The 16376-nt window shown below is 51.2% G+C and overlaps 1 protein-coding gene across 5 annotated transcripts in view; it reads right to left on the reverse strand.

Moving 5' to 3' along the window:
- Positions 1–579: 579 nt before the first annotated feature.
- Positions 580–16376, reverse strand: part of BCL2L1 (BCL2 like 1) — a 50604-nt gene continuing 34807 nt past the window's right edge. For all 5 annotated transcript variants that reach the window (XM_043883128.1, XM_043883125.1, XM_043883129.1 and 2 more), the window contains exon 3: positions 580–2246. In XM_043883128.1, the coding sequence (XP_043739063.1) occupies positions 2109–2246 (138 nt within the window). In that variant the 3' untranslated portion in view covers positions 580–2108. The remainder of the gene's footprint in view (positions 2247–16376) is intronic.

Here is a 16376-nt window from a genome sequence, read left to right on the forward strand (position 1 = left end):
ATAAAGGAAGGGGCTTTGTTCTCTGCAGAATTCCCAGTGCCTAGGGCTGGGATTGCCTGGTGCCTGAGACAGTAGAGAATCTGCCTACAATGCAGGAGACCTGGGTTCAATTCCTGTGTCAGGAAGATCCCCTGGAGAAGAGAATGGCAACCCACTCCAGTATTCTTGCCTGGAGAATTCCATGGACAGAGGAGCCTGGCGGGCTACAGTCCGTGGAGTTATAAAGAGTTGGACAGGACTGAGCAAGACTAACACTTTCACTTTCTTTAACGGCTGTGCCTACACAAAGCAGGGCTCAGTAAACACTTGCCAAGTGGCCACTGGACTGTTTCTCCCACTAGAATATCAACCCCTGAGGGCAAGGACTGTGTCTGTCATGTTCACACAAAGTCCCAGTGCCCAGCACATAGCAGGTGCTCAATAAAAACCCAGTGGACAGGTGGAGAAATTCAGGACCAAACAGAGGAAGAAGGGACTTGTCCAAGGTTAGGGCAGCCGAGTCAGCACAGGTACCCAGCTCTCCTGCACCTCTTCTGCCAGCCAAGCGTCCCCTCCCGGAGCACACAAGAGGCCAGGCCCTTTGCTCACGAAGAACACATTTTATTACTGAACTGCACCTTCACTTTCACACAGACTATTTCAAAGAGCTGGAAAAAGTGTGGGGTAGGGGTTGGGGGAGGGACAGGTGCCTCTCAGGAGCCAGGACCCCCGGCTGGCTTTCCCAGACCAGGGTGGGGGGTGGGGTGGGGGGTGCAGGGAGCATCAGGCTGTTAGATCTCCGGGCACCAGCTCTCCACGTGCACACGCACTGCAAGCCAGCAGCTCCTCACACATAAATACAGACACGCTTAACAAAAATAGTATATCATCTTCACAAGGAATAAAAACTAGTTTCAAATATGTACAGCAGAGAGCCCGGGGTGGCCGGGGCTAGGCCTGGACCCCCAGGGATGAGACAGGCCATGGGTGGAGCAGAGGAGAGAGAGGGAGGTCAGAAGAGCTCCTGGCCAGGCCGTGCTGACCTTGGCAGCCCGGCTGTTCAGGCTGAATGGGGGTGGGGCACAAATTGTTCAGACCAGGCAGGGCTGGCCCCTCCGGCCAGTCCCAGCTCCACCCCATGCACAAGGCTCTTCTTCCTGCCCTTCCTGCCTGAGGTAGGAAGACCCTAGGGCTCCCACAGCTGCTCCCGGTAGCTCCCCCTCACCTCTGGGCCACGGCCCCTGAACCCCATGGGCAGCAGCCCAAGGCAAAGACGCCACAGGCTTATCTTCTTGCAGGAAGTGAGGCAGCTGAGGCCATAAACAGCTCTGCGGCACCTATCTCGGGCCTAGTTGGTCCCTCAGTCATGGTCATGGAGCCAGGGAAGGGGAAGAACTGGGGTGGTGCTAAACTGCAAGGCCACCCCAGCTTTGGCATGGGGTGCTTCCTGCAGCTATAGTCCCTCCATCTCGGGTGAGGCCAGCCTCTAGCCAGAGGCCTCTAGAGGACACTGGGATTGCGGGGAGGGACTTTGGCTGGGTCAGAGGTGGGGAGGGGGTCCTGGTCCTTATTTCTTTATCCCAAGCATCCTGAATCCCTAATTAGTCAGAAGTGGGCCCTACGTGGCTCTTGGGAGGGTGGGGATGAATGAACGGGGAACCCAGGGCCGGGAAGGGGGGAGACAGGAAATGATCAATTCTGAGGCCACAGACATCAAAATGAAGGCAATCTATTGTCTCTCTTTCTGGGGAAAAGGGTCAGAAAACTTTCCAGCTCCTCCCTGGCAAGAAAGCATGCTCAGGGACCCTAAATGAGGAAGGGGACCCACCAATCGGGTGGGGCACTCTGGCCCCCAGTCACAACCCCCCACACCTGTTAGCTTCCACCGGGGCAGATTCTAGAGAATTTTGTGGGTTTTGACGCCATAAGAATTGAGGAAGGCGGCTCTCACAGAAGCATGTAAATTCTAGAAAACTAATTGCGGGGGACCAGGTCGAGGCCCAACCCTGTGATGTGTGGGTGGCTGTGGGCTCCATGGAGTGGTTCTCCTGGTGGCAATGGTGGCTGGACGGAGAGATGTGGTGGGGGGAGGACGGGGGTGTGTGGGTGAGTGGGTGGTCAGTGTCTGGTCATTTCCGACTGAAGAGCGAGCCCAGCAGAACCACACCAGCCACAGTCATGCCCGTCAGGAACCAGCGGTTGAAGCGCTCCTGGCCCTTCCGGCTCTCGGCTGCTGCATTGTTCCCGTAGAGTTCCACAAAAGTGTCCTGCAGGGAGACAGAAGAGAAGGGAACTGTTTGAGTTCTCAAACAGGAATGTGGCTGGGACAAAGAGGGTGGTCGGCATGTGATGACCTTGCTGAGTTGAAAAACTGCAGCTGTCCGTGCCCTCTCTGGGCCAGATAAAGGGTTAAGGGCTGCTCTTCTTCCTGACCCTCAGGTGGGGATAACCAACCCATTTTACTGCTGAGAAAACAGGTGCAAAGTGGGGGAAGAGTTCTGTCCAAGGTCAGGCAGCTAGGAAGTGGTCCTTCCAGAACCTGAGATGGGAAAGAGATGGGCAGGGAACTGAGGGAGGCCAAGGGGCTGGAGCAGGAGAGGAGGAGAGGGGAGATGAGCCTGAAGGGGTGAGTGAGAGCTGGACCCGCTGTGAGCCGGAAGCTTGGAGGAAGCTGGAGTTGAGCCTGAGGGCAGTGCAGAACTATTAGGCCCCAGGCTTTCTACTGCTGCAAAGGAGGGAGAGAAGGAGGAAGGGAGAGAAAAGAGACAGGGGAAACTCCCAGAGTGATTCTGGGGCAGGGCAGATCTGGAGGGAGCCTCTGACCGGGGCAGGCTGATGGGTGGGCAGATCAGGGTGGAGTGGAGAGGGTAACAGCAGTGCAGGACTAGGATGGGGTCCATGAGGCCCTGTCCCCCACCCCAGGGGGCATGACCCAGGGCCCAGGAGGAGGTGAGCAACAGTCCTCTGCCCCAAAGCTAGTCAGGAGGGAAGCACGTGATACCACACAGGAGGGGCTGCGGGCTGAATGACCCAGCCTAGGGTGGAACCAATCTGTGGGGCAGGCGGAGCACCCTTTAATGAGGGCGCCTTGCACCCCATTTGTCCTTTAATCCTCTCAACAATGCTGCAGTGCGGGCTGTCTGTCCCCACTGGCAGACCAGAAAGCCAGGCCTCTGAGTGCAGAGGAAGTTGGTCAGGTCACCCAACTCTGGAGGAACCAGAATCTAAAACTGGTGTCTGGCACCTAGGATCAGTGTGCTTTGACTGCCCAGGGAGGGAACCACTGGCTGGTTCCAGAGACTGTGTTCTTGCTTCTCCACCAGGAACTCACACCGTGGGCCCACACTCTACCTGGGCCAGAGTGGCTGAGCCATTGGGTGGCCCCCTCAGACCGCGTCTGCCATTTCTGGTTGGCTCCATGTCCCACCTGGACAGTTTGCTCACTACGCTATCTGCTGGGCCCTACTTCTAGTCGTGACGACACCCCCTCACTCCATGCCAAGATTTTTAAAACATAGGTCAGAGTGTGGCACACCAACAGCTTTTCCTTGCACTTAGAATGACAGTGTCATGTCCGTTCATGTCCCTGGTACCTAGCAGAGGGTAATACACATTGAACTGACAACCTGACTCAAAGAACCCTCTATATTTATTAAGCCATTAGGGAGGCAGCAGTGATGCGTGAGCCAGAGCAGAGTCCTTCTAGAAAGGGGAAAAGACATTGGGAAGGAAGGCGGGCAGGTGGGGAAAACCCCACCACTGAGCCCCTGTCACTCCACGCTCTCGAGCTCTCCAAGGCTCCCCATCACACACGGAATCGGGTCCTCACCAAGGCCAGTGAGGCCCAGCAGGCCCCAGCCCCTCCGCACTGCATGCTTCATTCTAGTTGACTGGCCTCCCTGCTGTCACTGCAACATCTGCTGAGCTCAGGGCCTACAGCCCTTGTGGCCTGGAGCTCTCGACCCCAGGCTCCCTCATTTCACTCCTAACTCTGTTCAAATGCCATGTCCTCAGAGATGCCTTCCCTGGCCACCTTGTCTACTATGGTACCCCCACCCTGATCTCTTGCTACCTATCCCCTCACCGTGTTCTGTTTTTCTTCTTAGCACTTTCTGGAAGCAGGGCCTGCCCTTTTGGGTCTTTGCTTTGACTGATCTCCTGCAGTAGTTATGGCTTGACGAGGCAGAGAGGCTGCCTGTTTCTATATACCCAGAACCCAAAACAGTGTCTGGCACAGAGTCAGTGATCAATAAATACATGAAGAGAACAAAGGTTTTACATGCCTCCTAAGTTCCAGACACTGTCATCCCCTTCACCTTCATCAGAATCCTCAGATGTAGCGATCTGAGCCCCATGTCACAGATGAAACAGCTGAGGTATATAGAGCCGGAAGACCTTGCCTGGGTCACTCAGCGAACAGGCGCGGAGCCAGGATCAAAGCCCAGGACCGCCTGGCCCCAGCCTGGGTGCTGCTGTGGAAGTGAAGTTCGCTCAGTTGTGTCCGACTCTGCGACCCCACGGACTATACAGTCCATGGAATTCTCTAGGCCAGAATACTGGAGTGGGGAGCTTTTCCCTTCTCCAGGGGATCTGCCCAACCCAGGTCTCCCGCATTGCAGGGGAGTTCTTTACCGGCTGAGCCACAAGGGGTGCTGCTCCAGCAGGACTATTCCCTGTGTCGGGGCTGGGGCGGGGGGGGGCGGGCCTTGGGCCCGGAAAGAGAAGGGCAGCGGCAGCAGCCAGCGTCCTTACTCTTTGGCCTTCATCCTGCTTAGCCTCCATGGGTTTCTTGTTAGACCAGAAAATTCTTACAGGAATTGAAATTTTTCTGGTCCTAAGCGAAGGTGGCCCCAGGTGAAGTCACAAAAAAGATTGATCTGTGATGAGGGAGAGTCCTGGGCTGTGAGGAGCATGAGAGAGGGAGCCATGGCCAGAAATCATCCCAAGGGGCCAAATGTCCCACAAGAAACCAGGGACACTGGGCTGCAGCCAAAGTGGGAGAGGCCTGGCTCCCTCGATGGGAACTTTCCTGAAGTCGAGGGCTGGCAGCCACGGGAAATTTTCGGCTCTGGGCTGAGCTGGAGTAAACAGGCCCCGTCCCTGCAAGGGCACAAAGCGCTCCCTGTCCAGGAACAGTCATCCCAGGGAGGAGGGAGCATTCTCCTCTCGGTGCCACGGAGACACAGCTCTGATCGGCCCAGCCCCCACCCGTGCATCCGCTGCGCGCTTGGACAATCTTCATCTCCATTTCAGAAGCTCCTCCTAGGGAGGGGGAGAGGATCCTGGGGATTGCTTTCATAGAGAGAGCAGGAGCAAAACGGGGCGTGCTGTTCCAGGGCGGGTGCCGGGGAGGCAGTGGTGTGGGTATATTTAGCCCACGGTTCACACGGCACACTTGGAAACAAACACAGCCATTTTCTCAGCAGGCGGCTGCTCTGGATAAACAAACAGGATTGCGGAGCTGCCCTGGTCTGGAAAAGCAGAGATAAGCCCCACTGGTGCTCCGTGGCTCCCACCGGTTTGAGCCAGAGCTGCCATGGTAGACGGGGGTTAGATCTAAGGTGGGCAGCAGGGAGATCAGTCTCTGATGTCCCAGAGGCTTTCAGGAGACCCAGCCTAAAGGACCATGTGCATTCTCAGTGTGGGGCAGGGCAAAACAGGGTAAGCTGCTCTTTGTAGCTGTGACCGCTACCATGGATGGGATCCATGTAGGGGTTTTCAGGACCCCTGGGGATAGGTGGTGGCTAACGACCTCCATGGGAGAACCATGGACACCTAGGCTAGAGACCCACAAGTCAACAAGGCCCACCTGCTCACCCACTCTACAGTTTCAAAGAGCCAGTTTGTGGGAGAGCTCGGACTCTACCATCTAGCATCAGGGCCCTCCGGAGTGGTGAGACAAGAACCAGGGTCCCCAGGACAAGTAAGGCTGGGACCACTTCCAAGGTCCTGCCTCCAGCAGTCCCGGCCACCAGGGTGGGACGGCCGCAGCCCCACAGTCCAGAGTGCTTCAGGCCCCGGAGCCTTGGCCAGCTATGAGCCCTCTAACTGGTAACCCTCCCCACCTCTGCCTTCCTCAATCAGCCAACCCTACCCAGCTTATGTGACTACTTTGGAGTCCTGTCTTCCAAGACTTCCCTGCTTATCCTGCCTTCAACTCCAGCAGGAACATCTCCTTTGTGCTCCCAGAGATTCTGGACCTTCATTCATACCGTAACTACTCTGTCTACCGTGCCTTGGGCCCAGCACTGAACAGGACAAACAAGGCCCCTGCTCTCAGAGCTTACGCTCTAGTCTATGCGTTCCCCATGGGGCGGGGTGAGGACACAGCATAGAAAGAGATACACAGCACATCTGTGGTATTCAGACTTATGCCAGGGCAGTTAAGACAAACATGTCTAAAGACTCCTTAGTAGGGAGTGGTGAGGAGAAAGTCAGGTTGAGAAACAGTCCTAGAGAGAAGCAAAGAGAATAAGCAGCAAGACAAGTTCAGATATGATGGGGTTTTGAAGAGAGTAAGTCCTGGGCAGGCGGTAAAGAATACCAGTGGACTGATCTAGGTAGAGTGGTCAGAGAAGGCCTCTCTGGAGGAAGCTGGGGGTCTAAACTGAGTCCTGAATGACTAGGTGGCAGTGGCCAAGGGAGGATCAAAAATCTTGGGTGATGAGATTTCCCTGGTGGTCCAGTGGCTAACCTGCAGTCCCAACACAGGGGGGCCAGGTTTGATCCCTGTTTGGGGAACTAGATCCTACGTGCCACAACTAAGATCCAGTGAAGCCAAATGAAAAAAAGAAAAATCCTCAGTGAAAAAGAGCATCTTCCAGCAGAAGTGACAAGTGCCAAGACCCTGAGGTGAGAAGGAGAGGCAGCGGCGTCTGCAGATTGAGGCCCTCTGTATGGTGGTCTCGCGTATCAGTCCAGGGACTCGGTATCGGCAGGGATCAAGACTGACATGTCTGAAGCCAGGGGCTCATCCAGACAGGCACAGACTGGCTTCGGCTAGATCTCTGCCCAGAGAAAGTCAACTGCACGATGAAGGTTACCTTGGAGCCACCTGCAACCCTGCAGAAGTCAGGAGAAAGGCTGGCACAGCAATGTCCTCGGGCAGCGGTCCAAGTGCCAGTGGACCACTGGGCCTGCCAGGGGCTGGAGCGCACTTCCTACTTGAACCCCATCAGTTCTCCACTACTCATTCTTCCCTCTCACCTCCCACATCTCCATGCTTCTTCCAAGAGATGTGGCTTTCAGCAGGTTACTTCGCTTCTTGAGCCCATAGTGTCCTCACTTTCTAAACAACAGTATAATATCTGGGACATCCCTGGTGGTGCAGTGGATAGAAATCCACCTGCCAGTGCAGGGGACATGGGTTCGCTCTCTGGTCTGGGAAGATCCCACACGCCGCGGAGCAACTGAGCCCGTGTACCACAGCTACTGAGCCTGTGCTCTAGAGCCCGGGAGCCGTAGCAACTGGAGCCCGCGACCCAGGAGTCCACGCTCCGCAACAAGAGAAGCCCACACTGCAACTAGAGAGCAGCCGCAGATCACCACAAACAGAGAAATTCTAAGAAAAAGCAAGGAAGACCCAGTGCAGCCAAAAAGAAAAAAAAAAACACACAGTATCTGTTATGATGGCAGCTGACCTTCATATCACACAGGTGAATGCTTTGCCTGCTCCAGGCACTGAGCTAAAGCACTTTACTCTGAGGAGGCCGTATCCCCTGGGCACAGGCACAGTCACCTGAGTGTTTTTGGTCCTGTCTGCCCCACCAGACTGTGTGTGGTTTTTGTCACTTGTACCTCAAGAAGCTGGTGCTGTGCCTAGAACACAGCAGGTGCCATTCTAAATGAATCCATTTGAGATGAACAAATGAATGACTACGTTCAGTCAGCCCTCAGAACATTTATTGGAGCCTCATTCTACAGATGTCAAGATGGCAGCTTCAGTGTCCCCCATAATCCCTGTCCAGCAAGTGGCAGGACTGGGATTTGTCTGAGTTCTGGCCTCTTGCTCATTCTGAGGTCCAATCCTGCCATCTTGGGTCCCTGCTGTCTCCACCCACAGAGAACTAGGCTCCTCAGTGGCAGCAGCAGCAGCTGACATTTCCGGAGCACTTACCTAGAAAGACCCTCTCCTTGGTCCTTTCTGTGGACTGGTTCATTAAACTGTCTCTAAGCTCTGAGGGCCAGTGGGTTCTACTGTTAACCCATCATACAGCTGACGGACCCAGGGCCCACAGGTAATCCGTGACTTGCCCAAGGTCACACAGTGGTCTGGGGCCATGACTGGGCTGCCTGCACCAACAGTCAGGCCTCAGAGCCTTTGCTCCTAGCCTCTACACAGTACTCTGCTCACGGGGGCGGAGTACTTGGCCCTTGGTCCAAAGGACAACTGTTCTCAAGGCCCCATCACGGGCCAGGTGCACACACTATTACTGAAGGAGGTCCTCACTCTAAGCTCAGGTAGGCTGAGGCTCAGAGATACTGAGAGACCTGTCTCAAGTGGGTAACTGAAGAACCAGTTCATATTCTGGGGCCAGGCCTATATACCTGGGTCCCTTCAGGAGGAGGAAGGTGGCCTGAAGCACCAGCTGAATGAATGAGTTCTGGCCCCAAGCCAGCTGAGGGGAACTGGGTGCCACAGGAAAAGGATGTGACGAAGGCCAGGAGAGAAAGTGAAACCCTTCCGTCCTGGCTTTAGTGGAGAACAAGCACCGCTGCCAGACGGGCCCTTCCTTCCTCTAGTGTGACTCTGGAGGGCCCAGGCCCACTGCTTCCTTCCTACTTGGTTATTTCTGGAAAGAGGTAGGTGGAGAAGAGGAAGGGGCTCCTAGCAGCCCAGGGAAAGTGCCAGGAACATCAAGAATGTACCTTACCCAGCCTCATCAAAGCCCTGCACAGGCAGGCCAGGAGTCACTTTCTGCTCTTGGACTCAGTTTCCCTGAAGTAGAGGCTGACAAATGCCAGCGGAATAGACAAATGAGGTCTTGCTAGGAGATCTCACGGAGATGGCAGGCAAGTAGGCAGTGGAGCAAACGAAGAGGCCTTATCACTCTCTCGGCAGGGAGCTGCAGGCGGAGACTCGGAAGAAGTGAGGTTTGTGGTTGGAATCCACTTCCCTTGGCTTTCCCGGGGGCGGGGGCTGGAGGTGGGAGGTTGTGTGTGGGCTTCAGCAAAATGAGAGGAACACAGCCTCTCTCCTCTACCCTGGGGACCACAGGCCTGGATGTAGGCAACTCAGAGAGGTGGCTCCATGGGCAGGGAAAAAGAGATGGGTGGCTAGACAGCTGGGCTGACACCTCAGCTGGTGGGTGGCACAGCGGGCCTCTCTACTTCTGAACCTCAGTTTCTCCTGCTTTGACCTCACAGGCAGTGATGATGAGAAAAGGGTATGAAAGCAGTTGATGAAGCAAAGTGACCTTGGTGTTATGGTGGAAGAGGGTGCCATGGGGAGCCCAAGCCATCTGGGCTGTCAGGGCTATTTGGAGGCATCCTCACAGCAAACTTCTTGGTAATCTTTCTTTAAGTCTGCCCCTGTCAGCTGCCAGCCTCTCCTCCCCCGCCTCCTCCCCCTCCATTAGTTCTAAGAAGCTAAGCCTGACAGATGTGCTCATTTCTCAGAAAAGGAAGTGGTTGTGCCGGGAGGAGATAACACCTCCGCTAGGGAATTGAGAAAGCTATCAGGCCCAGCAGTGCAGCACAGGCTCTCCACCTCCTCAGCTCAGAAGCAGGGTACCAGTCTTGGAGGCAGAGAGAGGTAATTCAGAAAAGCATTTACTGGGGGCACAGATGCTCATTTAGGGGCTCTCGATCTCCTTCCCAGGGAGTGATGGCTAAGATTTACTGAGCACTTACCAAGCACCAGGTATGGTGCTAAGAGCTTCGTTGTGTATGTAAATTCACTGAATCCACATGAGAACCCCATGAAGTAAGTGCTATCATTACTCACTATTTTACAGATGAGGAAACAGGCTCGGAGGGGTCACATGACCTCCCAAGGCCAACCAGTTCACAAATGGCAGAGCAGGGATCTGAATCCAGGCAGTCTGGCTCCAGAGCCCAAAGGCTTAATGGCTCCTGGGCAGCTGCTACCTGCTCATATACATGCATTCCCTGGAAATCTGAAAACTCCCCTCATCTCAACCTTATCTCATCTTTGGTAACTAACTCCCTATTCACTTTTTTCTAGGTATTTTTATTTATTACTTAGTTATTTTATTTTTGGTTGCACTGGGTCTTCATTGCTGTGTGCGGGCTTTCTCTAGTTGCAGAGAGTGGGGCTACTCTCTAGTTGCGGTGCACAGGATTCCTACTGCACTGGCTTCTCTTGCTGTGAAGCACAGGCTCTAGGTGCATGGGCTTCAGGTGTTGCAGCATGCAAGCTCAGTAGTTGTGGCTCAAGGGCTCCAGGGTATGCAGGCTTCAATACGAACTTCCTATCTTTCATGAGTAGATGGCCACAGCCTTTCATTCTTTTCCCAGTGTCCAGGGTGAGAAGGACCAAGGCTCAGCCTTGAAACAGAATCAGAGACTAAAAAGTGACCTTAAAAGATGCCCATCCAACCTTCCATGTGATGCTCAAGCACACCCCTAACATCCTCACTTCCCAGTTGAGTTCAGAAAGATGGAGTACAAATCTATATATTCAGTGCAATCCCTATCAAAATATTAATGGCATTTCCCACAGAATTAGAACAAATAATCACAAAATTTGTAAGGAAATACAAAAGACCTCCAATAGCCAAAATAATCTTGAGGAAAAAAGAAGAAAGCTGGAAGTATCATGCTCTCTGATTTGAAACTATACTACAAAGCTACAGTAACCAAAATGGTTTGGTACCAGCAGAAAAAACAGACCAATGGAACAGAGAGACCAGAAATGAACCCACACTTACATGGACAACTACATGCAAAAGAACCAAACTGGATGATTCTCTCACACCGTGCACAAAGATAAATTTCAAATGGATTAAAGGCTTAAATGTAAGACCCAAAACCATAAAATTCCTAAAAGAAAACACAGGCAGTATGTTCTTTGATTTGTAATATGATATTTTTTGGATACACCTCCAGAGACAAAAGAAACAAAAGCAAAAATAAACAAATGGGACCACATTAGACTAAAAAGCTTTTGCATGGAGAAGGAAACTATCAACAAAGCTAAAAGGCCACCTACTCAATGGCAGAAGATATCTGCAAATGATATAGCTGATAATGGGTTAATATCCAACATATACAAAGAATTCATACAACGTAACATCAGAAAAACAAATAACCAGATTACAAAATGGGCATAGGATCTGAACAGATATTTTTCCAAGGATATACGGATAGCCAACAGGTACATGAAAAGATGCTCAACATCAAGAAACATTAGGAAAAGGCAAATCAAAACCACAATCGGCTAACACCTCGTACCTGTCAGAATGGCTATTATCAAAAAGACAACAAATAACAATCATTGATGGGGATGTGGAGAAAAGGGAATCCTCATGTACTATTGGTGGGAATGTAAATTGGTGCAACCATTATGGAAACAGCATGGAGATTCCTTAGAAAATTAAAACTAGAACTACTATATGATCCAGCCTGCCTGCTAATTCAGGGAATGCAAGTTCAATCTCTGGGTCAGGAAGATCCCTGAGAGAAGGGATCTTGGCAACCCATTCCAGTATTCCCACCTGTAAAATACCATGGACAGAGGAGCCTGAGGGGCTACAGTCCATGGGGTCACAAAGAGTCAGACATGATTGAGCGTGCACGCGCGCGCACACACACACACCACATAATCTAGCAATATCACTCTCTGTATATTTATGTGAAGAAAATAAACATGCTAATTAGAAAAGATAAACCCACTGCTATGTTCACTGAAGCGTTATTTGCAACAGCCAAGATATGGAAGCAACCTAAGTGCCCACCAACAGATGAATGAATAAAGAAAATATGATACAAATGCACAGCACTAAATACTAGCCATTAAAAAAGGATGAAGTCTTGCCATTTGTGACAACATGGAGGGACCTAGAGAGTATTATGCTTAGTGAAATAAGTCAGAAAGAGAAAGACAAATGCAGTATGGTTTCACTTATATGTGGACTGTAATCCAAAACAAATGAAAAACAAAACAAAACCAAACCAGGTATAGATACAGAGAACAAACAGGTGTCTGACAAAGGGAGCGGGGTAGGAACAGGAAAGAAATAGCTGAGACAGATTAAGAGATATAAACTTCTAGTTGCAAAATATATGAGTCTTCATGAGTATGAAATGTACAGTGTGGGGAATACAGTCCATAATTATGTAACATCTTTGTATGGTGACTTAACTACACATATTGTGGTGATCAGTTTGCATTGTATAGAATTACTGAATCACTATGCTATATAACAGGAACTAACATAATGTTGTAGGTCAATTATATTTAAAAATCAAACAGAGACTTCCTTGGTGGTCCAGCGGCCAAGATTCCATGCTCCCAATGGAGAGGACCAGAGGGCTGCGGGGAGGGGGGCGGGTTCAATCCCTGGTCAGGGAATTAGATCCCACATGCCACAACTAAAGATCCTTCATACCCCAGTGCAGTCAAATAAATATTTTTTTAAAAAAGAAAGAAAAAGAGATCAGATTTGTGGTTATCAGAGGTAGGGTTTGGGGGGATGATGGAAGGGGGGAGGAACAAGGTGGCCAAAAGGTAGAAACTTCCTGTTATAAATTGATAATAGGGATGTAGTGTACAAAATAATAAATATAATTAACACTGCTCTTTGTTATATATAAAAGTTTTTAAGAGAATAAATCCTAAGAGTTCTCATAAGAAAAAAAATTTTTTTTCTATTTGATTTTGTACCTATATGAGATGACGATGAGATGAGTACTGGAGTGGGTTGCCATTTCCTTCTCCAGGGGACCTTCCCGACCCAGGAATCAAACCCGGGTCTCCCACATTGTAGGCAGATGCTTTTACCATCTGAGCCACTAGGGAAGTCCCCCTATATGAGATGATAGATGCTCCCTAAACTTACTGCGGCCATCACTTCATGATGTATGGAAATCAAATCTTTATGCTGTAAACCTTAAACTTTTACAGTACTGTGTGTCATATACATTTCAATAAAAGTGAAAGGAAAACAAACAAAAGGTAAGTTGGAGCGTCCTGATCACACAGTAGGTCTGTTTCACTCCAGATGGTCCACAACCATGGCGTTATCTACAGGGCATTGTCTGCTTACACACTTGCAGTAAAGAATCCGCCTGCCAATGCAGGAGACACGGGTTCCATCCCTGGGTCAGGAAGATGCCCTGGAGAAGGGAATGGCAACCGACTCCAGCATTCTTGCCTGGGAAACCCCATGGACAGAGGAGCCCGGCGGGCTACAGTCCATGGGGTTGCAAGAGTCAGATGAGACTTAGTGACTAAACAACAACACACACACACTTGTGAGAAGGGGCTCCCCTCGTCCTGTGTGGATCATTTCATTTCTGAACAGCTCTTTTGGAAAACTTTTCCCTTTGATCAGCTCTAATGGAAAACTTTTTGCCTTTTTCCCTCTACCGCCTGTCCTGGCTGGCCTTAGTTCTGGTTCTCTCTCCTCTGCTGCTCTCTTCCAACTCTTCCAAGGGCTAACCAAGAAGGTAACACGAGCTAGCAGAGAAAGGTTAAGGCCGTGAGCCAGGTCCTGCTGCTCTCTGAGTATCAGCTTCCTCATTTATAAAATAGCGGTGCTATCTAGATGAGGCCAAGGATGGTGACAAGTTATCTTCTTTTTCTCCATCAAGGTGGGCTCCTACAGCAAACAGCAGGCAGGGACCCAATAAGTCTTGCAATTAGACTAAGATGTTTAGCTTTGGACCTCATTAATAATATGGGAATTAAAGACGTACTTATTTCACAAGAACATTGTGAAAATTCAATAGTAATTCATATAAAGGACTTAGAACTGTATGTAACACCTAGCAGACTTGCAGTAATTTAAGTAATTATTACTGTTAGGCTCAGCTTGAGTCTTAGAGCTTTCTCCATGGTCTGCAGGGTCTCCTCAGCTTTGTCTAGGGCCAGGTTGCTTACTCCTCACACACCGCAGTCTGTTCAGCCTCAGGATCTTTGCTCATGTTGGTCCCTATGCCGAGCTCTCTCTTACTTATCTCCTAGGTCTCAACCTGTAGGCCTTAAGGAGGCCTTCTGCTCTCCTGCTCCAAGTTTCCTTCAGCTCTCTCACCCATTTGCTGAGCTGCTCATTTCTGACCATGAGCTCTGTCCCCTAGGCTGACAGTCCAGTGCTGGGCCCAGAGAAGGCGCTGCTGAGTAGGCTGACTGGTGGGAAGGAAAGAAGGCCAGTTCCCTCTCTCTTAAGACTCACCTTCATTGCCTACAAAAACTAGGAGGAGGCCCCAAGATACCAGGTGACTTGGGCAGGGTACCTGGGGCTCCCCAGACACCAAGTTCTCCCAGGCTCAGGAGAAAGTTCTAGAAAAGACATCTTCTGCACTGTGTTGACACAACAGGAAGGAGACTAGGATAGCAATCGATAAAGAACTGAGGTTTGAGCTCTGGGGCCAACCCCCTTCCTAAAACTCCGCTGCCTTCTGGGGTCTATGCCTCCAAGTACTCCACGGTCCAAAGCAGCCATCCCCTCCTCCTTTCTGCCCAGAGCCGCCCTACTCTGGCACTGATCAAGGCTGCGTGCTGTGAAGAGCAATGGGCTGAGCATCAGCAGGTGTGGGTTTTGTGTCCCAGCGCGGTCACTGGCTTGCTTGGGGGCGAGTCCACTCTGCTGTTTCGGATGCTGGGAAAGTCTGGGACTTTCCTCGTCTGTACAATGAAGGGGATCATCTCAAAGGACTCTCATTAGTGCTGCGGTGTGAGGAAGATGAAAATAACTCACACATGGGCAAATAAGTGACTACCTGTGTTCTCTCAGGGGTATTCGAAAGAGCCAGGCATTTAGTGTGGAAGGTGAGAGGCAACATTCTGGAGTAGAAGGACTTGTTGCCTCCACTTCAAAGCCTGCTGAGCCTTGCCGTCCAACCTGCAGATTCCAGGGCAAAGGGCACTGGGCATGTCTGTGACCAGGGCCAGCTCCTCAGAGGGCCAGACCTTGCCAGGCTCTGCCCCAGTGGCCTCAACCTCCTCACCCCAGCACCGCCTCCAACTAGCCCAGACAAGTCCGGGTATTTTCAGCCACCTTTATCTGATCGGAAATGTTTGGAATTCCACAGCAGAAGGCAACAGCTCTGGAGGATTTGGGGATGGGAGCAAATCCCTGTAACCCCTCCCTGCTCCCCACCACATATGAATGCTCTCACATACAGCGTGTGAAAGTTGCTCAGTTGTGTTCGACACTTTGCGACCCCGTGGACTCCTCCGCCCATGGGATTCTCCAGGCAAGAATACTGGAGTGGATAGCCATTCCCTTCTCCAGGGGATCTTCCCAAGCCAGGGATCAAACCCAGGTCTCCCGCACTGCAGGCGGATTCTTTACTGAGCCACCAGGGAAGCCCCTCACATACAGCCTTTGTAACCAAAAACCTCAGAGCTGAAGGTTCCCTCAGGCTGCAGCCTCCCCATTTCATCTTCAATGCAGTCCACCAGCCCCCTCAAGGTGCAGAATAGCAAGATGCCTGAGACTGGTGTCAGGCAAGCTGTAGGATTCTGTAGCCGGGATACTGAGGCAGGGGCCACCTGGAGGTTTGCTGTTCACAGCCGATGCCCACAGCACCAACAAGCTGTAGAAGACCACCACCACCAGCACGTTCAACTGCTACTCTGAACAGATGGGAAACAGGGACCTGAGGAGATAAAGGGACCCCCCCTCACAAGGCGTCTTGACTCCTGGAGTCCAACAGTGTGGGTTCTAACCCCGGCTCTGTGACTGCCAGACTTGGAGCAAGATCCTCTATCTCTGCAAGCCCAGGGTACTATCTACAAAGTGAGGATACTGCCATCACAGCCTTAGCAGCAAGAATTAAAAGGTACACGGAAAGTGCTCAATAATCATTAGCTGTTGTTTTTTTACAACTAAAAATGAATGGCCCCATTTGTGCTTCTCATATTGTAGTCTCATTACTTATAGCTACAAACAAATAACAACAAAAAAACCCCCACAGCTCATATTGACTTAGCCTCTACTTGAATTCTCAAAATCTTCCAAGTAGGTGTTGTCCCCATTTTACCAAAGAGGAAACTAAGACTCAGAGAGGTGAGGAAACTTTGTCTGAGACCTGGTTACCCAGTGAGGGTGTCTGACTCCACAGCACGTTAAGTCTGCCACTGCAATAGGACAGAGGCAGAAGGATGTGACTAAGCTCTTCCTTCCTTCCCCTCTCACCCACCCAATGCCCACTACTTGCTGAGGATCTTTTTTTTTTTTTTTTTTAAATATTTAGATCTTTATTTTGAA

Source organism: Cervus elaphus, chromosome 23, assembly GCF_910594005.1.
Source record: "Cervus elaphus chromosome 23, mCerEla1.1, whole genome shotgun sequence".
Classification (NCBI taxonomy): domain Eukaryota; kingdom Metazoa; phylum Chordata; class Mammalia; order Artiodactyla; family Cervidae; genus Cervus; species Cervus elaphus.